This window comes from Anomaloglossus baeobatrachus, chromosome 4, assembly GCF_048569485.1.
Source record: "Anomaloglossus baeobatrachus isolate aAnoBae1 chromosome 4, aAnoBae1.hap1, whole genome shotgun sequence".
Lineage (NCBI taxonomy): Eukaryota > Metazoa > Chordata > Amphibia > Anura > Aromobatidae > Anomaloglossus > Anomaloglossus baeobatrachus.
The window spans coordinates 682008751-682035375 of NC_134356.1; the positions used below are offsets into that span (position 1 = coordinate 682008751).

At 53.5% G+C, this 26625-nt stretch overlaps 1 protein-coding gene across 3 annotated transcripts in view; it reads right to left on the bottom strand.

Annotated features, from left to right (window-relative positions):
* CHD3 (chromodomain helicase DNA binding protein 3) overlaps nucleotides 1–26625 on the bottom strand; it is a 195727-nt gene that overhangs the window by 24767 nt on the left and 144335 nt on the right. For all 3 annotated transcript variants that reach the window (XM_075346709.1, XM_075346710.1, XM_075346708.1), the window contains exon 23: nucleotides 23468–23699. In XM_075346709.1, the coding sequence (XP_075202824.1) occupies nucleotides 23468–23699 (232 nt within the window). The remainder of the gene's footprint in view (nucleotides 1–23467; nucleotides 23700–26625) is intronic.

Sequence of the window (26625 nt, forward strand, 5' to 3'; positions counted from 1 at the left end):
CATCGAGCCAGGGTGGCCTTAGAAGCCTGCGACCCTTTGCGCTTACCAGCGACAAGGACAAAGAGTGCATCCGAACGGCGCAGGGGCGCCGTGCGGGAAATGTAGATTCTGAGTGCTCTCACCAGATCTAACAAATGTAAGTTCTTCTCATACCGATGAACTGCATGAGGACAAAACGAAGGCAAAGAGATATCCTGATTAAGATGAAAAGAGGATACCACCTTCGGGAGAAACTCCTGAATGGGGTGCAGCACTACCTTGTCCTGGTGGAAGACCAGGAAGGGAGCCTTGGAAGACAGCGCTGCTAGCTCAGACACTCTCCGGAGAGATGTGATCGCTACCAGAAAAGCCACTTTCTGTGATAGTCTAGAAAGTGAAACCTCCTTCAGAGGCTCGAAGGGCGGCTTCTGGAGGGCAACTAGTACCCTGTTCAGATCCCATGGATCTAACGGCCGCTTGTACGGGGGAACGATATGGCAAACCCCCTGTAGGAACGTGCGCACCTTAGAAAGTCGTGCTAGACGCTTCTGAAAAAAGACGGATAGCGCCGAGACTTGTCCTTTGAGGGAGCCGAGCGACAACCCTTTTTCTAACCCAGATTGCAGGAAAGAAAGAAGGGTAGGTAATGCAAATGGCCAGGGAGACACTCCCTGAGCAGAGCACCAGGATAAGAATATCCTCCACGTTCTGTGGTAGATCTTAGCAGACGTGGGCTTCCTAGCCTGTCTCATGGTGGCAACGACCCCTTGGGATAATCCTGAAGACGCTAGGATCCAGGACTCAATGGCCACACAGTCAGGTTCAGGGCCGCAGAATTCCGATGGAAAAACGGCCCTTGGGACAGTAAGTCTGGTCGGTCTGGAAGTGCCCACGGTTGGCCGACCGTGAGATGCCACAGATCCGGATACCACGCCCTCCTTGGCCAGTCTGGGGCGACGAGTATGACGCGGCTGCAGTCGGATCTGATCTTGCGTAGCACTCTGGGCAAGAGTGCCAGAGGTGGAAACACATAAGGGAGCCGGAACTGCGACCAATCTTGCACTAGGGCGTCTGCTGCTAGGGCTCTTTGATCGCGAGACCGTGCCATGAAGGTTGGGACCTTGTTGTTGTGCCGGGACGCCATCAGGTCGACGTCCGGCCTTCCCCATCGGCGACAGATTTCCTGAAACACGTCCGGGTGAAGGGACCATTCCCCTGCGTCCATGCCCTGGCGACTGAGGAAGTCTGCTTCCCAGTTTTCTACGCCCGGGATGTGAACTGCGGATATGGTGGAGGCCGTGGCTTCCACCCACATCATAATGCGCCGGACTTCCTGGAAGGCTTGCCGACTGCGAGTCCCCCCTTGGTGGTTGATGTATGCCACCGCTGTGGAGTTGTCCGATTGAATTCGGATCTGCTTCCCTTCCAGCCACTGCTGGAAGGTTAGAAGGGCAAGATACACTGCTCTGATTTCCAGAACATTGATCTGAAGGCTGGACTCCTGCTGAGTCCACGTACCCTGAGCCCTGTGGTGGAGAAACACTGCTCCCCACCCTGACAGACTCGCGTCTGTCGTGACCACCGCCCAGGACGGTGGTAGGAAGGATCTTCCCTGTGATAATGAGGTGGACAGGAGCCACCACTGCAGAGAGTCCTTGGCCGTTTGGGAAAGGGAGACTTTCCTGTCCAGGGATGTCGACCTCCCGTCCCATTGGCGGAGAATGTCCCATTGAAGTGGACGCAGATGAAACTGCGCAAACGGAACCGCCTCTATTGCCGCCACCATCTTCCCGAGGAAGTGCATGAGGCGTCTTAAGGAGTGCGACTGACTTTGAAGGAGAGCCTGCACCCCTGTCTGTAGTGACCGCTGCTTGCTCAGCGGAAGCTTCACTATCGCTGATAGAGTATGAAACTCCATGCCAAGATACGTTAGTGATTGGGTCGGTGACAGATTTGACTTTGGGAAGTTGATGATCCACCCGAACGCCTGGAGAGTCTCCAGTGCAAAACTCAGGCTGAGTTGGCATGCCTCCTGAGAGGGTGCCTTGACAAGTAGATCGTCCAAGTAAGGGATCACAGAGTGTCCGTGAGAGTGCAAGACTGCTACCACTGCTGCCATGATCTTGGTGAACACCCGGGGGGCTGTCGCCAGACCAAATGGCAGAGCCACGAACTGAAGGTGTTCGTCTCCTATCACGAAGCGCAGAAAGCGTTGGTGCTCCGTAGCAATCGGCACGTGGAGATAAGCATCTTTGATGTCTATTGATGCTAGGAAATCTCCTTGGGACATTGAGGCAATGACTGAGCGGAGGGATTCCATCCGGAACCGCCTGGCGTTCACATGCTTGTTGAGCAGTTTTAGGTCCAGAACAGGACGGAAGGAGCCGTCCTTTTTTGGAACCACAAAGAGATTGGAGTAAAATCCTCGCCCCCGTTCCAGAGGGGGGACAGGGATCACGACTCCTTCTGCTCTTAGAGAGTCCACCGCCTGCAGCAGGGCATCTGCTCGGTTGGGGTGTGGGGAGGTTCTGAAGAACCGAAGTGGAGGCCGAGAACTGAACTCGATTCTGTACCCGCGAGACAAAATGTCTGTTACCCACCGGTCTTTGACCTGTGACAGCCAAATGTCGCAAAAGCGGGAGAGCCTGCCCCCGACCGAGGATGCGGAGGGAGGAGGCCGAAAGTCATGAGGTAGCCGCCTTGGAAGCGGTTCCTCCATTTGCTTTCCTGGGGCGTGAGTGAGCCCGCCAGGAATCTGAGCTCCCTTGTCCTTTCTGAGTCCCTTTGGACGAGGAGAATTGGGGCTTGCCCGAGCCTCGAAAGGACCGAAACCTCGACTGCCACTTTTTCTGTTGAGGTTTACTTGCTCTGGGCTGTGGCAAGGAAGAGTCCTTACCCTTGGACTGTTTTATGATTTCAGCCAATGGCTCACCAAACAGTCTGTCTCTAGATAATGGCAAGCTGGTTAAGCATTTTTTGGAACCGGCATCTGCTTTCCAGTCCTTTAACCATAAGGCTCTGCGCAAAACCACAGAATTGGCGGCCGCCATAGAGGTACGGCTCGTAGATTCTAGGACAGCATTGATAGCATAGGTCGCAAACGCAGACATTTGCGAAGTTAGGGACGCCACCTGTGGCACTGCTGGATGTATGATAGCATCCACCTGTGCTAAACCAGCTGAAATAGCTTGGAGTGCCCACACGGCCGCGAATGCTGGAGCAAACGACGCGCCGATAGCTTCATAGACAGATTTCAACCAAAGGTCCATCTGTCTGTCGTTGGCATCTTTAAGTGAAGCGCCATCCTCTACTGCGACTATAGATCTAGCCGCAAGCTTGGAAATTGGGGGATCCACCTTTGGGCACTGGGTCCAGCGTTTGGCTACTTCAGAGGGAAAAGGATAACGGGTATCCTTAGAACGTTTAGAGAAACGCTTGTCTGGATGAGCGTCGTGCTTCTGGATTGATTCTCTGAAGTCAGAGTGGTCCAAAAAAGCACTTAATTTACGCTTGGGATACAGGAAATGGAACTTCTCCTGCTGTGCAGCTGCCTCCTCTGCAGAAGGGGCTGGGGGAGAAATATCCAACAGTCTATTAATTGCCGATATAAGGTCATTAACCATGGCGTCACCATCAGGGGCATCCAGATTGAGAGGGGCCTCAGGATTAGAATCCTGATCACCTTCTTCAGTCTCATCACAGAGAGATTCTTCTCGCTGAGACCCTGAGCAGTGTGATGACGTGGAGGGTCTTTCCCAGCGAGCTCGCTTAGGCTGCCTGGGACTGTCATCTGAGTCAGAGACTTCAGCTTGTGATGCTTGAGACCCCCTTGAAGTACGGATTAGTTCCAACTGAGGGGGACCAGAGAGCATAGCCACAGCAGTGTCCATGGTCTGAGGAACTGGCCTGGCCTGCAAGGTCTCCAGGATTTTTGTCATAGCCTCAGACATTTTATCAGCAAACACTGCAAAGTCTGTCCCCGTCACCGGGGCAGGGTTCACAGGCGTCGCTGCCTGGGCTACCACCACAATAGGCTCTGGCTGACGAAGTGCCACTGGGACTGAACATTGCACACAATGTGAATCATTGGAGCCTGCCGGTAGATCAGCCCCACATGCAGTACAAACAGTGCACACAGCCCGTGCCTTGGCAGCCTTGCGTTTTGCGGATGACATGTTGCTGCCTCCTCAGAGCAGTACAGGGTGTCCAGCCAAGAAGCGACCTACAGTGCAACTATATATATATATATATATGGTACCAAGACAAAAGTACACTATATATCACTGAGGCACAAGTGGGGCCAGCACTACTGTGCAGCTTACCGCCCGCTTAGGAGCGGGTGTGTGGTCGCCAGAAATCCCTCTAGTCTGGGTCTCCCAGAGCCTGCTGCCTTTCCCCAGCCAGATCGCATGTGTAATGGCTGCCGGCGTCCTTGTGGAGAGGGGGGGCGGGCCCTGGGCGTACACCGACGAAGAGCGGGAAGTCTGCTTCCCCTTGTGCCTAGTGAGAGGGCTGGAGCATGTAAATAAAGCTCCAGCCCTCGGCGCTGCCTATTGAGCAGCGTCTCTCCCCTACCCTGATTGACAGGGTGGGGGCGGGAACGAAGCGGCGCTAGGCCGCAGAAGCCGGGGGCTAAAGTTAGAAGTGCCGCCGCCGTAAAAGCGCGGTCGGCGCAAGGCCCCCGGCGCACCATAAGTCGCAGCTGCGCCGCCGCTCCAGGAGCGGTCGGCGCAGTAGTTCCCAATACACAACGTCACTCAGCAAAGCTGTAGTGACCTAACCCCCAGCGTACAGCGCCACTGTCCCCGGCGCACTACAACGCTCATCAGGCCCTGAGAGTGTCCGTGCCTGCCGGGGACACAGAGTACCTGAAAGTTGCAGGGCCTTGTCCCTGAACGGCACTCCCGCTCCCAATCCAGCAGGTTCTATGGGTCTGTGGATGGAGCCCGGCCCCAGGGCTTGGGGGCCGGCAAGATCCCACTTCCACAGAGCCCTAAGGGGATGTGGAAGGAAAACAGCATGTGGGCTCCAGCCTCCGTACCAGCAATAGGTACCTCAACCTTACAAGCACCAACCGCGGGTGAGAAGGGAGCATGCTGGGGGCCCTATATGGGCCCTCTTTTCTTCCATCCGATAGAGCCAGCAGCTACTGCTGACTACAAACAGTGGAGATATGCGTGGATGTCTGACCTCCTTCGCACAAAGCAGAAAACTGGTGAGCCAGTGATCCCACTGGGGGTGTATAGCCAGAAGGGGAGGGGCCTTACACTTTTTAGTGTAATTGCTTTGTGTGGCCTCCGGAGGCAGTGCTATACACCCCAATCGTCTGGGTCTCCCGATAGAGCGCCGAAGAAATTCCCTTCTTCTTTATCGCTCCTAATTGGGAGACCCAGACAATTGGGACGTCCAAAAGCAGTCCCTGGGTGGGTAAAAGAATACCTCGTGATAGGGCCGTCAAACAGCCCTGTCCTACAGGTGGGCAACCGCCGCCTGAAGGACTTGTCTACCTAGGCTGGCGTCCGCCGAAGCGTAGGTATGCACCTGATAATGCTTGGTAAAGGTGTGCAGACTCGACCAGGTAGCCGCCTGGCACACCTGCTGAGCCGTAGCCTGATGCCGTAAAGCCCAGGACGCACCCACGGCTCTGGTAGAATGGGCCTTCAGCCCTGAAGGAACCGGAAGCCCCGCAGAACGGTAGGTTTCAAGAATTGGTTCCTTGATCCACCGAGCTAGGGTGGATTTGGAAGCTTGCGACCCTTTACGCTGACCAGCGACAAGGACAAAGAGTGCATCCGAGCGGCGTATGGGCGCCGTGCGGGAAATGTAGATCCTGAGTGCTCTGACCAGATCCAACAAATGCAAACCTTTCTCAAATTGATGAACTGGATGAGGACACAAGGAAGGTAATGTGACATCCTGATTGAGATGAAAGGGAGATACCACCTTAGGGACAAACTCAGGGACCGGACGTAGAACCACCTTGTCCTGGTGAAACACCAGGAAGGGAGATTTGCATGAGAGCGCCGCTAGCTCGGACACTCTCCGAAGAGACGTGACCGCTACTAGAAAAGCCACTTTCTGTGAAAGACGAGAAAGGGAAACATCCTTCATAGGCTCGAAAGGCGGCTTCTGGAGAGCAATTAGAACCTTGTTCAGATCCCAGGGCTCTAACGGCCGCTTGTAAGGAGGGACGATATGACAAACCCCTTGCAGGAACGTGCGTACCTGAGGAAGTCGTGCTAGTCGCTTCTGAAAAAATACAGATAGCGCTGAGACTTGTCCTTTAAGGGAGCTGAGCGACAAACCTTTTTCCAACCCGGATTGCAGGAAGGAAAGAAAAGTAGGCAATGCAAAAGGCCAGGGAGGAACTCCCTGAGCCGCGCACCAAGATAAGAATATCTTCCACGTCCTGTGGTAGATCTTGGCGGAGGATGGTTTTCTAGCCTGCCTCATGGTGGTAATAACATTTCGAGATAATCCTGAAGACGCTAGGATCCAGGACTCAATGGCCACACAGTCAGGTTCAGGGCCGCAGAATTCAGGTGGAAAAACGGCCCTTGAGATAGCAAGTCTGGTCGTTCTGGTAGTGCCCATGGTTGGCCTACCGTGAGGTGCCACAGATCTGGGTACCACGATCTCCTCGGCCAGTCTGGAGCGACGAGGATGGCGCGACGGCAGTCGGCCCTGATCTTGCGCAGCACTCTGGGTAACAATGCCAGAGGTGGGAACACATAAGGTAGCCGGAATTGCGACCAATCTTGAACTAAGGCGTCTGCCGCCAGAGCTCGGTGATCGTGAGACCGTGCCATGAAAGCCGGGACCTTGTTGTTGTACCGTGACGCCATCAGGTCGACGTCCGGCACCCCCCAGCGGCGACAGATCTCCTGAAACACGTCCGGGTGAAGGGACCATTCCCCTGCGTCCATACCCTGGCGACTGAGGAAGTCTGCTTCCCAGTTTTCCACGCCTGGGATGTGAACTGCGGAAATGGTGGAAGCCGTGTCTTCCACCCACGTTAGAATCCGTCGGACTTCCTGGAAGGCTTGCCGACTGCGCGTGCCACCTTGGTGGTTGATGTATGCTACCGCTGTGGAGTTGTCCGACTGAATTCGGATCTGCTTGCCTTCCAGCCATTGTTGGAAGGCTTGTAGGGCAAGATACACTGCTCTGATTTCTAGAACATTGATCTGAAGGGTGGACTCTTGCTGAGTCCACGTACCCTGAGCCCTGTGGTGGAGAAAGACTGCTCCCCACCCTGACAGGCTCGCGTCCGTCGTGACCACCGCCCAGGATGGGAGTAGGAAGGACTTTCCCTTTGACAATGAGGTGGGAAAAAGCCACCACTGAAGGGATTCCTTGGCCGCCTGAGAAAGGGAGACGTTCCTGTCGAGGGACGTCGACTTCCCGTCCCATTGACGGAGAATGTCCCATTGAAGTGGACGCAGATGAAACTGCGCGAAAGGGACTGCCTCCATTGCTGCTACCATCTTCCCTAGGAAGTGCATGAGGCGTCTCAAGGGGTGTGACTGGCCTTGAAGGAGAGATTGCACCCCTGTCTGTAGTGAACGCTGTTTGTCCAGCGGAAGCTTCACTATCGCTGATAGAGTATGAAACTCCATGCCAAGGTATGTTATTGATTGGGTCGGGGTGAGATTTGACTTTGAAAAGTTGATGATCCACCCGAAACTCTGGAGAGTCTCCAGTGCAACGTTCAGGCTGTTTTGGCATGCCTCTTGAGAGGGTGCCTTGACAAGTAGATCGTCCAGGTAAGGGATCACAGAGTGACCCTGAGAGTGCAGGACTGCAACTACTGCTGCCATGACCTTGGTGAAGACCCTTGGAGCTGTCGCCAAACCGAAAGGCAGGGCTACGAACTGAAGGTGTTCGTCTCCTATAACGAAGCGTAGAAAACGCTGGTGCTCTGGAGCAATCGGCACGTGGAGATAAGCATCTTTGATGTCTATTGATGCTAGGAAATCTCCTTGAGACATTGAGGCGATGACGGAACGGAGGGATTCCATCCGGAACCGCCTGGTCTTCACATGCTTGTTGAGCAGTTTTAGGTCCAGAACAGGACGGAAAGACCCGTCCTTTTTTGGCACCACAAACAAATTGGAGTAAAAACCGTGACCTTGTTCCAGAAGAGGAACGGGGGTCACCACTCCTTCCGCTCTTAGAGTGGCCACCGCCAGCCGCAGAGCATCGGCTCGGTCGGGAGGTGGAGAAGTTCTGAAGAAGCGAGTTGGAGGACGAGAACTGAACTCTATCCTGTACCCGTGAGACAGAATGTCTCTCACCCAACGGTCTTGGACCTGTGGCAGCCAAATGTCGCCAAAGCGGGAGAGCCTGCCACCGACCGAGGATGCGGAGAGAGGAGGCCGAAAGTCATGAGGAAGCCGCCTTGGTAGCGGGTCTTCCGGCTGTCTTTTTTGGGCGTGACTGAGTTCGCCAAGAATCTGAGCTCCTCTGATCCTTTTGAGACCTTTTGGACGAGGAGAATTGGGACCTGCCTGAGCCTCGAAAGGACCGAAACCCCGACTGTCCTCTCCTCTGTTGGGGTTTATTTTGTCTGGGCTGAGGTAAAGATGAATCTTTACCCTTGGAGTGTTTAATGATCTCATCTAAGCGCTCCCCAAACAGTCGGTCACTAGAAAAAGGCAAACTGGTTAAACACTTTTTGGAAGCAGAATCTGCCTTCCATTCTTTTAACCACAAGGCTCTGCGTAAAACTACGGAGTTGGCGGACGCCACTGCCGTACGGCTTGTAGAGTCTAGGACAGCATTAATCGCGTAAGACGCAAATGCAGACATTTGAGAGGTTAAGGGTGCCACCTGCGGAGCAGATGCACGAGTGACCGTGTCAACCTGTGCAAGACCAGCTGAAATAGCTTGGAGTGCCCATACGGCTGCGAATGCTGGAGCAAACGACGCGCCGATAGCTTCATAGATGGATTTCAACCAGAGCTCCATCTGCCTGTCAGTGGCATCTTTAAGTGCCGCCCCATCTTCCACTGCAACTAAGGATCTAGCTGCAAGCCTGGAGATTGGAGGGTCCACCTTGGGACACTGGGTCCAGCCCTTGACCACGTCTGGGGGAAAAGGATAACGTGTATCCTTAAGCCGCTTGGAAAAACGCTTATCCGGATAAGCGTGGTGTTTCTGGATTGCCTCTCTAAAGTCAGAGTGGTCCAGAAATACACTTAATTTACGCTTGGGATACCTGAAATGGAATTTCTCCTGCTGTGAAGCCGACTCCTCCACAGGAGGAGCAGGGGGAGAAATGTCCAACATTTTATTGATGGACGCTATAAGATCATTCACTATGGCGTCACCATCTGGTGTATCCAAATTGAGAGCGGTTTCAGGATCAGAATCCTGATCAGCTATCTCCGCCTCATCATACAGAGAGTCCTGCTGAGACCCTGACCAGTGTGATGAAGTCGAGGGTCGCTCATAGCGAGCTCGTTTAGGCTGTCTGGGACTGTCGTCCGTGTCAGAGCCATCACCCTGGGATGCAAGAGACACCCCCGGAACCAGGAGCTGTTCCGACTGAGGGGGACCAGGGAGCAATGAGTTAACAGTGCCCATGGCCTGAGTTACTGGTCTAGACTGCAATGTTTCAAGAATTTTAGTCATAGTCACAGACAATCTGTCAGCAAAGACTGCAAACTCCGTCCCTGTCACCTGGACAGTATTTACAGGAGGTTCTGCCTGGGTCACCTCCAGCAGAGGCCCCGGCCGAGCAAGTGCCACAGGGGCCGAGCACTGCACACAGTGGGGGTCAGTGGAACCTGCCGGTAGAACAGCCCCACAAGCGGTACAAGCAGCATAGAAAGCCTGTGCCTTGGCACCTTTGCTTTTTGCGGTCGACATGCTGTTGTGTCCTCTGAGAATCTAGGAGAGTATATAGCAGAGGATCCCTAGTGACCGTACAGTGCAATGTAAAGCTGTAAGCATAAAATACAATATACACTTCGGCACCAGTGGGGGTCAGCCCTTGAGGGCAGCTTACCGCCCGCTGAAAAGCGGGTGTGTGGGCACCAGAATCCCGTGTCTGGGTCTCCCAGCCTCCTCTCTCCAGCTCAGACTGCACACAGGAATGGCTGCCGGCATCCTGAGAAGAGAGGTGGATCGTGGGCGTGCCTCAAACAAAAGTGCGGGAAACTGGCGTCCCACTGTGCCCAGTGTGAGGGCTGGAGTATGCAAAGCAGACTCCAGCCCTCTGCGCTGACAATCTGTACAGCATCCCGCCCTTCCCCTGACTGGCAGGCCTGGGGGCGGGAACGAAGTGAAACTAGGCCGCAAAAGCCGGGGACTCTAGTAATAAGCGCGGCCGTGATATATGCACGGCCAGCGCGGAAGTCCCCGGCGCACCACAAGTCCCAGCCGCGCCGCAGCAAAAACTGACAACAGCGGCCGCGCGGCAGTTTCACATACATGTCCCCTCTCAGCAAGCTGTAGATAGGAATGGCACCAGCGCGCAGCGCTGTTGTCCCCGGCGCACTAACACACCCAGCAAGCTGCAGTGTGCGCGCGGACTGTACGGGGACACAGAGTACCTTGGCATAGCAGGGCCCTGTCCCTGACGATACTCCGCTCCATATCCAGCATATTCCCCAGGGGCTGTGGACGGAGCACGGTCTCTGTGCCTGGAGACCGGTAAATCCCACTTCACCCAGAGCCCTAAGGGGGATGGGGAAGGATGCAGCATGTGGGCTCCAGCCTCTGTACCCGCAATGGGTACCTCAACCTTAACAAACACCGCCGACAAAAGTGGGGTGAGAAGGGAGCATGCTGGGGGCCCCATATGGGCCCTCTTTTCTTCCATCCGACATAGTCAGCAGCTGCTGCTGACTAAACAGTGGAGCTATGCGTGTATGTGTGCCTCCTTCGCACAAAGCATGAAAGAAGGGAATTTTGTTACTTACCGTAAATTCCTTTTCTTCTAGCTCTTATTGGGAGACCCAGACGATTGGGGTATAGCTACTGCCTCCGGAGGCCACACAAAGCACTACACCAAAAAGTGCAAGGCCCCTCCCCTTCTGGCTATACCCCCCCGTGGTATCACGGGTTCTCCAGTTTTAGTGCCAAAGCAAGAAGGAGGAAAGCCAATAACTGGTTTAAACAAATTAACTCCGAGTAACATCGGAGAACTGAAAAACCGTTCAACATGAACAACATGTGTACCCGCAAACAACAAAAAAATCCCGAAGGACAACAGGGCGGGTGCTGGGTCTCCCAATAAGAGCTAGAAGAAAAGGAATTTACGGTAAGTAACAAAATTCCCTTCTTCTTCAGCGCTCTATTGGGAGACCCAGACGATTGGGACGTCCAAAAGCTGTCCCTGGGTGGGTAAAGAAATACCTCATGTTAGAGCTGCAAAACAGCCCTCCCCTACGGGGGTGTCACTGCCGCCTGCAGGACTCTTCTACCTAAGCTGGCATCCGCCGAAGCATAGGTATGCACCTGATAATGCTTGGTGAAAGTGTGCAGACTCGACCAGGTAGCTGCCTGGCACACTTGTTGAGCCGAAGCCTGGTGTCGTAATGCCCAGGACGCACCCACGGCTCTGGTTGAGTGGGCTTTTAGCCCTGAAGGAACCGGAAGCCCCGCAGAACGGTAGGCCTCTAGAATTGGTTCTTTGATCCATCGAGCCAGGGTGGCTTTAGAAGCCTGCAACCCCTTGCGCGGACCAGCGACAAGGACAAAAAGTGCATCGGAACGGCGCATGGGCGCCGTGCGGGAAATGTAGATTCTGAGTGCTCTCACCAGATCTAGCAAACGTAAGTCCTTTTCATACCGGTGAACCGGATGAGGACAAAAGGAAGGCAAGGATATATCCTGATTAAGATGAAACGAGGATACGACCTTAGGGAGAAACTCCGGAATGGGGCGCAGCACTACCTTGTCCTGGTGGAACACCAGGAAGGGAGCCTTGGATGACAGAGCTGCCAGCTCCGACACTCGCCGAAGCGATGTGATCGCAACAAGAAACGCCACTTTCTGTGACAGGCGAGAAAAGGAAACTTCCTTCAGAGGCTCGAAAGGCGGCTTCTGGAGAGCAACTAGTACCCTGTTCAGATCCCATGGATCTAACGGCCGCCTGTACGGGGGCACAATATGACAGACCCCCTGCAGGAACGTGCGCACCTTAGGAAGACGTGCTAGACGCTTCTGAAAAAACACGGATAGTGCCGAGACTTGCCCTTTAAGGGAGCTGAGCGACAAGCCCTTTTCTAACCCCGATTGCAGGAAAGAAAGAAAAGTGGGCAATGCAAATGGCCAGGGAGACACTCCCTGAGCGGAACACCAGGATAAGAAAATCTTCCACGTTCTGTGGTAGATCTTAGCAGAAGTCGACTTTCTAGCCTGTCTCATTGTGGCTACAACTCCTTGGGATAATCCTGCAGACGCTAGGATCCAGGACTCAATGGCCACACAGTCAGGTTCAGGGCCGCAGAATTCTGATGGAAAAACGGCCCTTGGGACAGTAAGTCTGGTCGGTCTGGAAGTGACCACGGTCGGCCGACCGTGAGATGCCACAGATCCGGATACCACGATCTCCTCGGCCAGTCTGGGGCGACGAGTATGACGCGGCTGCAATCGGATCTGATCTTGCGTAAGACTCTGGGCAAGAGTGCCAGAGGTGGGAATACGTATGGGAGCCGGAACTGCGACCAATCTTGTACTAAGGCGTCTGCCGCCAGAGCTCTTTGATCGCGCGACCTCGCCATAAATGCCGGGACCTTGTTGTTGTGCCGGGACGCCATTAGGTCGACGTCCGGCACTCCCCAGCGGCGACAGATTTCCTGAAACGCGTCCGGGTGAAGGGACCATTCCCCTGCGTCCATGCCCTGGCGACTGAGGAAGTCTGCTTCCCAGTTTTCGACGCCTGGGATGTGAACCGCGGATATGGTGGATGCTGTGTCTTCCACCCACATTAGAATGCGCCGGACTTCTTGGAAGGCTTGCCGACTGCGCGTCCCTCCTTGGTGGTTGATGTATGCCACCGCTGTGGAGTTGTCCGACTGGATTCGGATCTGCTTTCCTTCCAGCCACTGTTGGAAGGCTAGTAGGGCAAGATACACTGCCCTGATTTCCAGAACATTGATCTGAAGGGTGGACTCCTGCGGAGTCCACGTTCCCTGAGCCCTGTGGTGGAGAAAAACTGCTCCCCACCCTGACAGACTCGCATCTGTTGTGACCACTGCCCAGGACGGGGGCAGGAAGGATCTTCCCTGAGACAATGAGGTGGGAAGGAGCCACCATTGTAGAGAGTCCTTGGCCGTCTGGGAGAGGGAGACTTTCCTGTCTAGTGACGTTGACTTTCCGTCCCATTGGCGGAGAATGTCCCATTGAAGTGGGCGCAGATGAAACTGCGCAAAGGGAACTGCTTCCATGGCTGCCACCATCTTCCCTAGGAAGTGCATGAGGCGCCGCAAGGGGTGCGACTGACCCTGAAGGAGAGATTGCACCCCTGTTTGTAGTGATCGCTGTTTGTTCAGCGGAAGCTTCACTATCGCTGCTAGAGTATGGAACTCCATGCCAAGATACGTGAGTGATTGGGTCGGTGACAGGATCGACTTTGGAAAGTTGATGATCCATCCGAAAGACTGTAGAGTCTCCAGCGTAGCATTCAGGCTGAGTTGGCATGCCTCTTGAGAGGGTGCCTTGACCAGTAGATCGTCTAGGTAAGGGATCACCGAGTGTCCCTGAGAGTGCAAGACTGCTACCACTGCCGCCATGACCTTGGTGAAGACCCGCGGGGCTGTCGCCAGACCGAATGGCAGAGCTACGAACTGAAGATGGTCGTCTCCTATCACAAAACGTAGAAAACGTTGATGTTCTGTAGCAATTGGCACGTGGAGATAAGCATCTTTGATGTCTATTGAGGCAAGAAAGTCTCCTCGAGACATTGAGGCAATGACAGATCGTAGGGTTTCCATCCGGAACCGCCTGGCGTGCACATGTTTGTTGAGCAGTTTTAGGTCCAGAACAGGACGGAATGAGCCGTCCTTTTTTGGAACCACAAAGAGATTGGAGTAAAACCCTCGACCCTGTTCCTGAGGAGGGACAGGGATCACTACTCCTTCCGCTCTTAGGGAGTCCACCGCCTGCCGCAGAGCATCTGCTCGGTCTGGATGTGGGGAGGTTCTGAAGAATCGGGCTGGAGGACGAGAACTGAACTCGATTCTGTACCCGCGAGACAAAATGTCTGTCACCCACCGGTCCTTGACCTGTGACAGCCAAATGTCGCAAAAACGGGAGAGCCTGCCCCCGACCGGAGATTCGGCGGGAGGGGGCTGGAAGTCATGAGGTAGCCGCTTTGGAAGTGGTTCCTCCATTTGCTTTCTTGGGGCGTGCGTGAGCCCGCCAGGAATCTGAGTTTCTTTGCGTCCTCTGAGACCCTTTGGACGAGGTAAATGGTGTCTTGCCCGAACCTCGAAAGGACTGAAACCTCTGCTGCCACTTCTTCTGATGAGGTGTGCTTGTTCTGGGCTGGGGTAAAGAAGAGTCTTTACCCTTGGACTGCTTAATGATGTCAGCCAATGGCTCGCCAAACAGTCTATCTCTAGATAAAGGCAAGCTGGTTAAACATTTTTTGGAACCAGCATCTGCCTTCCAGTCCTTTAACCACAAGGCTCTGCGCAAAACTACCGAATTGGCGGACGCCATGGAGGTGCGGCTGGTAGATTCTAGGACCGCATTGATAGCGTAAGACGCAAACGCAGACATCTGCGAGGTAAGGGACGCCACTTGTGGCACTGCTGGATGTATGATAGCATCCACTTTTGCTAAACCAGCTGAAATAGCCTGGAGAGCCCATACGGCTGCGAATGCCGGAGCAAACGACGCGCCGATAGCTTCATAGACAGATTTTAACCAAAGGTCCATCTGTCTGTCATTGGCATCTTTAAGTGAAGCGCCATCCTCCACTGCAACTATGGATCTAGCTGCAAGTTTGGAAATCGGGGGGTCTACCTTTGGACACTGGGTCCAGCGCTTGACCACATCAGGGGGGAAAGGATAACGTGTATCCCTAGAACGTTTAGAGAAACGTCTTTCTGGGTGAGCGTCGTGCTTCTGGATTGATTCTCTGAAGTCAGAGTGATCCAACAAAGCACTCAATTTACGCCTGGGATAGAGGAAATGAAACTTCTCCTGCTGTGCAGCTGCCTCTTCTGCTGAAGGGGCTGGGGGAGAAATATCTAACAGCCTATTGATGGCTGAGATAAGGTCGTTTACCATGGCGTCCCCATCAGGGGTATCCAGGTTGAGAGGGGTTCCAGGAGTGGATTCCTGATCACTCTCTTCAGACACCTCACAGGGAGACTGATTGCGCTGAGACCCTGAGCAGTGTGATGACGTTGAGGGTCTTTCCCAGCGAGCCCGCTTAGGGTGGCTGGGGCTATCATCTGAGTCATAATCCTCAGCTTGTGAAGCCGGGGACCCCCTTGTAGTCTGGATTGGATCCAGCTGAGGGGGGCCAGAGGACAGAGACCTCGCCGAGTCCAAAGACTGAGCCCCAGACATGGATTGCAAAGTTTCAAGGATTTTTGCCATAGTCACAGACATTCTATCAGCAAAAACTGCAAAGTCTGTCCCTGGCGCCGGGGCAGAACTTACAAGCGTCTCAGCCTGGGACACTACCTCTCCGGATTCCGGCTGGCGAAGCAGCACCGGATCGGAGCATTGCACACAATGGGGGTCATCGGAGCCTGCTGGTAGAGCAGCCCCACATGCAGCACACGCAGTGTACACAGCCCTTGCCTTGGCAGCCTTGCGTTTTGTGGATGACATGTTGCTGCTTCCTCAGAGCGATCTGGGTATCCAGCCAGGAAGCGACCTCACAGTGCAAGAAATAAATATATCTATATATCTGGTAGACAGTACACCAATACACAGTGAGGCACTAGAGGGGCCAGCACTGAAATGCCGCTTACCGCCCGCTTAAGAGCGGGTGTGTGGTCGCCAAAAAGCCCCCCCAGTCCAGGTCTCCCAGAGCCTGCGTCCTTCCTCCAGCCAGACTGCATGTAATGGCTGCCGGCGTCCTGGGAGAGGAGGGGGGGCGGGCCCTGGGCGTTCCTGGCTAAGAGCGGGAAGCCTGCTTCCCTCTGTGCCTAGTGAGAGGGCTGGAGCATGTAAATCAGGCTCCAGCCCTCGTCGCTGCTGCGAAACAGCGTCTCTCCCCTACCCTGATTGACAGGGTGGGGGCGGGAACGAAGCGGAGCTAGGCCGCAAAAGCCGGGGACTGGATTTATAAACGCCGCCGCCGTAAAAGCGCGGTCGGCGTGTCCCCGGCGCACCACAAGTCACAGCAGCGCCGCCCGGTCCAGTGGGGGTCGGCGCTGCGTTCCCACAACACAAAGTCCCCCAGTAAACTGTAGGAACACTAACTCCAACGTTACGGTCCCCGGCGCACTACAACACCCAGCCAGCCCGGAGTGTGTCTGTGCCTGCCGGGGACACAGAGTACCTGTATGATGCAGGGCCTTGTCCCTGATTGTACTCCTGCTCCATATCCATCAGGTTCAACTGGGTCTGTGGATGGAGCCCGGCGTCAGAGCTTAGAGGCCGGCAGGATCCCACTTCCACAGAGCCCTACAAGGGGATGTGGAAGGAAAGCAGCATGTGGGGCTCCAGCCTCTGTACCAGCAATAGGTACCTCAACCTTACAACACCATCCACGGGTGAGAAGGGAGCATGCTGGGGGCCCTATATGGGCCCTCTTTTCTTCCATCCGAAATAGTCAGCAGCTACTGCTGACTAAAATCTGTGGAGCTATGTATGGATGTCTGACCTCCTTCGCACAAAGCTTGAAAACTGGAGAACCCGTGATACCACGGGGGGGTATAGCCAGAAGGGGAGGGGCCTTGCACTTTTTGGTGTAGTGCTTTGTGTGGCCTCCGGAGGCAGTAGCTATACCCCAATCGTCTGGGTCTCCCAATAGAGCGCTGAAGAAACTGAGGAGCCCGTGATTTCACGGGAGGGTGTATAGCCAGAAGGGGAGGGGCCTTACACTTTTAAGTGTAATACTTTGTGTGGCCTCCGGAGGCAGTAGCTATACACCCAATTGTCTGGGTCTCCCAATTAGGAGCGATAAAGAAATCCTGATTTAGATGAAAAGGGGATACCACCTTAGGGAGAAATTCCGGGACCGGACGCAGAACCACCTTATCCTGGTGAAAAACCAGGAAGGGGGCTTTGCATGACAGCGCTGCCAGCTCAGACATTCTCCGGAGTGATGTGACTGCCACCAGGAAGGCCACCTTCTGCGAAAGACGGGAGAGAGAGACATCCCGCAGCGGCTCAAAAGGCGGCTTTTGAAGAGCCGTCAGGACCCTGTTAAGATCCCAAGGTTCCAACGGACGTTTGTAAGGTGGAACCATGTGGCAGACCCCCTGCAGGAACGTGCGGACCTGCAGAAGCCTGGCTAGACGCTTTTGAAAAAACACGGAGAGCGCCGATACTTGGCCCTTGAGAGAGCCGAGGGACAAACCCTTGTCCATTCCAGATTGTAGGAATGAAAGGAATGTGGGTAAGGCAAACGGCCATGGAGGAAAACCGTTATCAGCGCACCAGGATAGGAAGATTTGCCAAGACCTGTAATAGATCTTGGCGGACGTTGGCTTCCTGGCTTGTCTCATGGTGGCAATGACATCCTGAGATAACCCTGAAGACGCTAGGAGCCAGGACTCAATGGCCACACAGTCAGGTTGAGGGCCACAGAATTCAGATGGAAAAACGGGCCTTGTGACAGCAAGTCTGGGTTGACCCACCGTGAGATGCCACAGATCCGGATACCACGACCGCCTCGGCCAGTCTGGGGCGACGAGAATGGCGCGACGGCAGTCGGACCTGATCTTGCGTAGTACCCTGGGCAGCATCGCCAGAGGGGGGAACACATAAGGCAGTCGAAACTGCGACCAATCCTGGACTAAAGCTTCCGCTGCCAGAGCTCTGTGATCCTGAGACCGTGCCATGAAGGCCGGGACCTTGTTGTTGTGTCGTGACGCCATGAGATCGACGTCTGGCGTTCCCCAGCGGCGACAGATCTCTCGAAACACGTCTGGTTGAAGAGACCATTCCCCCGCATCCATGCCCTGACGACTGAGAAAATCTGCTTCCCAGTTTTCTACGCCTGGTATGTGAACTGCGGAGATGGTGGAGCCTGTGGCTTTCACCCACTGCAGAATCCGCCGGACTTCCTGGAAGGCGTGACGACTGCGAGTGCCGCCTTGGTGGTTGATGTAGGCGACGGCAGTGGCGTTGTCCGACTGGATTCGGATCTGCTTGCCCTCCAGCCACCGATGGAAAGCCAATAGGGCTAGATATACTGCCCTTATCTCCAGGATATTGATCTGAAGGGATGACTCTATCGGAGTCCAGGTTCCCTAAGCCCTGTGGTGGAGAAAAACCGCTCCCCAACCTGACAGGCTCGCGTCCGTGGTGACCACGACCCAGGTTGGAGGTAGAAAGGATTTTCCCCGAGACAGAGATGTGGGTAGGAGCCACCACTGAAGTGATGCTTTGGTTGCAAGGGAAAGAGAGATGTCCTTGTCGAGGGAAGCCGCACTCTTGTCCCATTTGCGAAGAATGTCCCATTGGAGTGGTCGTAGATGGAATTGCGCGAACGGCACTGCCTCCATAGCTGCAACCATCTTCCCCAGGAAGTGCATGAGGCGCCTTAAGGGGTGTGACTGACTCCGAAGAAGTGATTGCACCCCCGCCTGCAGAGAAAGCTGTTTGTCCCGCGGTAGCTTGACTAACGCTGGCTGGGTATGAAACTCCATCCCGAGGTAAGTCAGTGATTGGGTCGGTGCCAACTTGGATTTCGGGAAATTGATGATCCACCCGAACTGCTGGAGAGTCGCCAGAGTGACGGTAAGGCTTTGTTGACACGCCACCCGAGAAGGGGCCCTGACTAGGAGATCGTCTAAGTAGGGGATCACAGAGTGGCCCTGAGAGTGCAGGACCGCCACGACGGATGCCATGACTTTGGTAAAAACCCGTGGGGCTGTCGCCAGGCCGAAAGGCAATGCCACGAACTGGAGGTGTTCGTCCCCGATGGCGAAACGCAGGAAACGTTGATGTTCGGGTGCGATCGGCACATGGAGATAAGCATCCTTGATGTCGATCGATGCTAGGAAGTCTCCTTGTGACATCGAGGCGATGACCGAGCGGACAGATTCCATCCGAAACCGTCTGGTTCTCACATGTCTGTTGAGTAACTTGAGGTCCAGAATGGGACGGAATGACCTGTCCTTTTTTGGCACCACGAACAAGTTGGAGTAAAATCCGCGACCACGTTCCTGAAGGGGAACGGGAATCACCACTCCTTAGATCTTTAGAGCGTCCACTGCCTGAAAAAGTGCGTCGGCCTGTGCGGGGGGTGGGGAGGTTCTGAAGAAACGAGTCGTAGGTCGGGAGCTGAACTCTATCCTGTAAACATGAGACAAAATGTCTCTCACCCATCGGTCTTGAACGTGCGGCCACCAGGCGTCGCCAAAGCGGGAGAGCCTGCCACCGACCGAGGATGTGGCTAGGTGAGGCCGAGAGTCATGAGGAGGCCGTCTTGGAGGCAGTGCCTCCTGTGGCCTTTTGGGGGCGTGACTTGGACCGCCACGCATAGGAGTTCCTCTGGCCTTTCTCCGGCCGGTTGGACGAAGAGGATTGGGGCTTGGCGGAGAGACGAAAGGACCGAAACCTCGACTGGATTTTTCTCTGTTGAGGTCTCTTAGGTTTGGATTGGGGTAAGGAGGAGTCCTTTCCCGAGGATTCCTTAATAATCTCATCCAATCGTTCGCCAAATAAACGGTCGCCCGAAAAAGGCAAACCAGTTAAGAACCTTTTGGAAGCAGAGTCTGCTTTCCATTCGCGCAGCCACATGGCCCTGCGGACTGCCACGGAGTTAGCAGATGCTACAGCCGTACGGCTAGTGGCGTCCAGGACGGCGTTCATGGCGTAGGACGAAAAAGCTGATGCCTGAGAGGTCAAGGAAGAAACATGCGGAGCAGAATTCCGTGTCACAGCATTAATCTCAGTCAGACAAGCCGAGATTGCTTGGAGAGCCCACACAGCCGCAAAGGCCGGGGCGAAAGACGCGCCCGTGGCCTCATAGATAGACTTCACCAAGAGCTCTATCTGTCTGTCAGTGGCGTCCTTCAGGGATGAGCCATCGGCAACAGACACAACGGACCTAGCAGCCAATCTAGAGACTGGAGGATCCACCTTGGGAGAGTGTGCCCAGCCCTTAACGACTTCAGGTGGAAAGGGATAACGCGTGTCAGTGTGCCGTTTAGCAAAGCGCTTGTCCGGGACCGCTCTGGGCTTCTGGACAGCGTCCCTGAAGTTAGAGTGATCAAAAAACGTATTGTGCGCACGTTTGGGGAAACGAAATTGGTGTTTCTCCTGCTGAGAAGCCGACTCTTCTACCGGAGGAGGCGGGGGTGAGAGATCCAACACCTGGTTGATGGACGAGATAAGATCATTTACTAAGGCGTCCCCCTCAGGTGTATCAAGGTTAAGGGCGAAGTCAGGGTCAGAGCCCTGAGCTCCCACGTCCGCCTCGTCTTCCTGAGAGTCCTCAAGCTGAGATCCAGAGCAGCGTGAGGAGGCCAGGGAAGAGTCCCAGCGAGGCCGCTTAGCCGGTCTGGGACTGCGGTCCGGGCAGGAGTCCTCCGCCTGGGACCTAGGGGCTATCCTGGGAGCGCGCTGCGGCGCGGACCGAGAAGGGCCTGGAGGAGACGAGCTAACAGGGGCCGGGGCCTGTGAAGGGCCCGGTCTGGACTGCAATGCCTCAAGGAGCTTAGATGACCATTTGTCCATAGACTGTGCAATGGATTGAGAAAGTGACTGAGAGAGTTTTTCAGCGAAAGAGGCCAACACCGGTGACTCTGTCCCTGCAGCCTGCTCAGGGGGAGCAGGGGGATCTACATGAGCCGAGGGGCCCACAAGTGCCCTAGGCTCCGGCTGAGCAAGCGAGGCAGGAGTCGAGCATTGATCACAGTGAGGGTAGGTGGACCCCGCAGGCAACATAGCCCCACAAGAGGTACAGGCTGCGAAAAAATCTGTGCCTTAGTAGCTTTGCTCCTTGTGGACGACATGCTGTTGTCTCTTAGGAGAGTGACCACTGAGGGTATATGGGAAAAGGGTACACAGCCGTCCGAACAGATATATATATATCTATTATATATATATATATGTATCTATTCCGGCACCCTAGGGGGACCAGCACCGGGTGACCGGTGTGGCTTACCGACCGCTAACGAGCGGAGTGTGTCCTCCAGATTCCCTGTCTTGGATCCCCCGGAGCTGCAGAGCTTGTCACTGAGAAGCATCCACCGGCAGAATGCCAAAAATGGCCGCCGGAGCTCTCAAGGGAGGAGTGGGGCCGAGGGCGGCGCCAGCAAAGAGCGGGAATCTGGGGTCCCCACAGTGGTCAATGAGGGGGGAGGGAGACATGCAAGATGCTCCAGCCCTCACATCCGACGTCATGTCGGTAATCCCGCCCTTCCCCCTGACAGGCAGGCCCGGGGGCGGGATTTTTCGGAACTAGGACGCGGTGAAGCCGGGGACTAAATTTGAGACCGCGCCCGACAAGCAGGCACGGTCGGCGCGGAAGTCCGTCGAAAAGACAACGGATTGCGGCTTCCGGGAAGAAGGTGCGATCCCTGTACAGTCCCCCCATGGGGACACAGAGTACCTTCACGTTGCAGGGCCCGGTCCCTGGGGTTGAAGAGGCTCCGGTCCGGCAGGTTCCTCCAGGGGCTGCGGATGGAGCACGGTCCCAGCAAATGGATGACCGCTCAGGATCCCACTTCTCCCAGAGCCGCATGAGGGATGGTGAAGGAGACGGCATGTGGCTCCAGCCTCCGTACCCGCAATGGGTACCTCAACCTTAACAGCACCGCCGACATAGTGGGGTGAGAAGGGAACATGCCGGGGGCCCCATCGGGGTCCTCTTTTCTTCCATCCGACATAACTATGTATGAGAATGCATGAGTGGATGTGTGCCTCCTTCCACACAAAGCATAAAACTGAGGAGCCCGTGATCCACGGGAGGGTGTATAGGCAGAGGGGAGAGGTTACACTTTTTAAAGTGTAATACTTTGTGTGGCCTCCAGAGGCAGAAGCTATACACCCAATTGTCTGGGTCTAATTGTCTGGGTCTCCCAATGGAGCGACAAAGAAAACCGCAAGTACCTGCAGAAAAGTGACATGCACATTAATTCCGAGGCAAAAATTCCGCGGGTAAATCTGCAGGTATAAAAAAAAAACCGCAGGGTGCGCACAGCATTTTTTTTTCATACCCATAGGTTTTGCTGGGGAATGACTGCAGAAATGTTACATTTTCTGCAGCAAATCCAAGGTAAAATCTGCGGTAAATCCGCAGCATGCGCACAGGGCCTAAGGGTGTTTTCATACTATGTGAAGACTCTTTTTGCTGGGTTTTGGAGAAGGATTTGTAGAGTTTTCGATCGTTGGCTGTGAGTTTTTTGAGCAGAAACTGAACAGAAACTTTCCCAAAACCTTTGAGAATCTGCACAGTTTTCTTTAAAAAAAAAGAAAAATACTCGGTGCACAGATAATCTAAGGCTATGTGCCCGCAGGACTGTGTACCCGTGGATTTTGCCACGGAAAACCTGCAAATGTATCTGGATTTTCTAGATAAATCCGCAGGTTTTAGCAAGTACAAACACTGCCCATGTTATCCTATGTGTCCATGCTGCGGTATGTGCGGCTGCGGAATATGCTGCGGATGTCCCGCAGCCGCATGTAACTGCATGTCAATTATTCCTGCGGAAATACCTGTGGATGTTCCACCTCTCCACTATGGAGATAGAGGCCGGGACTTCCGCAGGTAAGTTGCATGAATTTCCGCAGGTTTACCGCTGGAATCCCACAGCAATGGATAGCTGCAGATTCCATGGATCAGCTGTGGGAAACCTGCGGACGTACCTGCAGATATATCTGCGGGTACATTGTTCCGTGGGCACATAGTATGAAAACACCCTTTTAGGCTATGTGCGGAGTCTTTTTTTCCTGAGTTTTGGAGGAGGATTTGTAGAGTTTCCGCTCGTTGGTTGTGCGTTTTTCGAGCAGAAACTGAACAGAAACTCTCCAAAAACCTTTGAGATTCTGCTCAGTTTTCTTTAAAAAAAAAAAAAAAAGAAAAATACTTGGTGCACACCACACACACACACACACGCACATTGAGTTTTTTGAAGAGAGTAAAAACCATGAGTTTTTCGTTGCCGCATCTCACCGAAGAAATTCAATAAAAAGCGATCACACTATGTACCCTGAAATATGACTAATAAAAGCTAATAACGCTAAAGCTTGGCATGTAAATAACACAAAGCTCCATATATGACAAAAAGTAAAATGGTGGAAAAAAAAAAAAAAAAAAAAAAACACATTTTCCAACCCGAAAAAATGACCTGTAGAATCGCGTCATAGGATCCTTCTTTGCCGTCCCGGTTACCTTCTATTTCGTCCTTAAATAGCTCCTCTGTCCCGAACTTCAGGATGTCATCGAGCTCTTGCTTGGACATGGATCCGGCCTTGGAGCCGAGCCCCGGTCTGACCACCAGATGAGTCAACATCATCTTCCTCTTGGCCACCTGTGTAATGCGCTCCTCCACGGACGCCCGCGTCACAAATCTGTAGATCATCACTTTGTTGGCCTGGCCGATCCGGTGAGCCCTACTGAAGGCCTGGAGGAAGAGAGTGAGATGGGATTATACAGGCCACATCTCTCCCCAAACTGCCACAGGAGGCGCTAGTCACATGGGAGCACACGGCACTTTACTTATTAAAGAGTTTGGCCAGTTTTCTGTGAGCCCAGCAGCCAGCGTCAAGGCGTATCTCTTATGCTGGGTCCCTAAATGCCTCTACTCGGGCTGAGGAACCTACAATTTTAAAAATCGCCTTAAACATGTCCTAAGGAGTGCCAGCACAGACAATTGCCCAAGTGTCTCCATTTATTTTTTTCGCTTAGCAGTAATGCTTGTCCAACATCCTATATTCAATGTTGCTTGCGTTAGCGCCTCAGAGTGCAGCTGTATATTTTTTAGTGTATATTTCATGTTCAATTTGCACCTCCTCACATTTGTCCATTAGGAAGTGTCGTCAGTTTTCTCATTTTACTCTTGCACACAGACACAACGGGTGATGACTCCTGGAGCTGATCATTGCTACATATTTGTTAAGCTGCGTGTATATGTAGGGGACAGCCAGTAGACCCCCCCCCACCACACGCACACACACACACACACACACACACACACACACACACACACACACACACACACACACACACACACACTCCTTCTACAGTGCCTTGCGAAAGTATTCGGCCCCCTTGAATTTTTCAACCTTTCCCCACATTTCAGGCTTCAAACATAAAGATAAAAATGTTAATGTTCTGGTGAAGAATCAACAACAAGTGACACAATTGTGTAAACTTTTATAAAAAATTGAAAATTGGTGCGTGCAATATTATTCATCCCCTTTACTTTCAGTGCAGCAAAGTCCCTCCAGAAGTTGATTGAGGGTCTCTGAATGATGCAATGTTGTCCTAAATGACTGATGATGATAAATATAAGCCCCTGTGTAATCAAGTCTCCGTATAATGCCCCTGCTCTGTGATAGTCTCAGTGTTCTGTGTAAAGCGCAGAGAGCATCATGAAGACCAAGGAACACAACAGGCAGGTCCGTGATACTGTTGTGGAGAAGTTTAAAGCCAGATTTGGTTACAAAAAGATTTCTAAAACTTTAAACATCCCAAGAAGCACTGTGCAAGCGATCATATAGAAATGGAAGGAGTATCCTACCACTGCAAATCTACCAAGACCCGGCCTCCATCCAAACTGTCATCTCACACAAGGAGAAGACTGATCAGAGATGCAGCCAAGAGGACCATGATCCCTCTGGATGATCTGCAGAGATCTACAGCTGAGGTGGGAGAGTCTGTCCATAGCACAACAATCAGCCGTACACTGCACAGATCTGGCCTTTATGGAAGAGTGGCAAGAAGAAGCCATTTCTCAAAGATATCCATAAAGAAGGGAATTTTGTTTACTTACCGTAAATTCCTTTTCTTCTAGCTCCAATTGGGAGACCTAGACAATTGGGGTGTATAGCTACTGCCTCCGGAGGCCACACAAAGTATTACACTCAAAAGTGTAAGGCCCCTCCCCTTCTGGCTATACACCCCCAGTGGGATCACTGGCTCACCAGTTTAGTGCAAAAGCAAGAAGGAGGAAAGCCAATAACTGGTTTAAAGACCAATTCAATCCGAAGAAACATCGGAGAACTGCAACCATTCACATGAACAACATGTGTACCGAAAAAAACCCTAAGAAAACAGGGCGGGCGCTGGGTCTCCCAATTGGAGCTAGAAGAAAAGGAATTTACGGTAAGTAAACAAAATTCCCTTCTTCTTTGTCGCTCCATTGGGAGACCCAGACAATTGGGACGTCCAAAAGCAGTCCCTGGGTGGGTAAAAGAATACCTCGTGGTAGGGCCGTCAAACAGCCCTTTCGTACAGGTGGGCAACCGCCGCCTGAAGGACTTGTCTACCTAGGCTGGCGTCTGCCGAAGCGTAGGTATGCACCTGATAAGCTTGGTAAAAGTGTGCAGACTCGACCAGGTAGGTACCTGGCACACCTGCTGAGCCGTAGCCTGGTGCCGTAATGCCCAGGACGCACCCACGGCTCTGGTAGAATGGGCATTCAGCCCTGAGGGAACCGGGAGCCTAGCAGCACGGTAGGTTTCAAGAATTGGTTCCTTGATCCACCGAGTCAGGGTGGATTTGGAAGCTTGCGACCCTTTACGCTGACCAGCGACAAGGACAAAGAGTGCATCCGGGCGGCACAGGAGCGCCGTGCGGGAATGTAGATCCTGAGTGCTCTCACCAGATCCAACAGATGCAAATCCTTTTCAAATTGATGGACTGGATGAGGACACAAAGAAGGTAAGGTGATATCTTGATTGAGATGAAAGTGGGATACCACCTTAGGGAGAAAGTCCGGAATCGGACGCCGAACCCCCTTGTCCTGGTGAAGACCAGGAATGGAGATTTGCATGACAGCGCTGCTAGCTCGGACACTCTCTGAAGAGACGTGACCGCTACTAGAAAGGCCACTTTCTGTGAAAGACGGAAAAGGGAAACAACTTTCAAAGGCTCGAAAGGCGGCTTCAAGAGAGTCATTAGAACCTTGTTCAGACTCCAGAGCTCTAATGGCCACTTGTACGGAGTGATGAGAAGACAAACTCCCTGCAGGAACGTGCATACCTGCGGAAGTCGGCTAGGCGTTTCTGAAAAAAGAAGGGAATTTTGTTACTTACCGTAAATTCCTTTTCTTCTAGCTCCAATTGGGAGACCCAGACGATTGGGTGTATAGCTACTGCCTCCGGAGGCCACACAAAGCATTACACTAAAAAGTGTAAGGCCCCTCCCCTTCTGGCTATACACCCCCCGTGGGATCACGGGCTGATCAGTTTTAGTGCAAAAGCAAGAAGGAGGAAAGCCAATAACTGGTTAAACAAATTCAATCCGAAGGAACATCGGAGAACTGAAACCATTCCACATGAACAACATGTGTACCCGAACAAACCAAAAATCCCGAAGGAAACAGG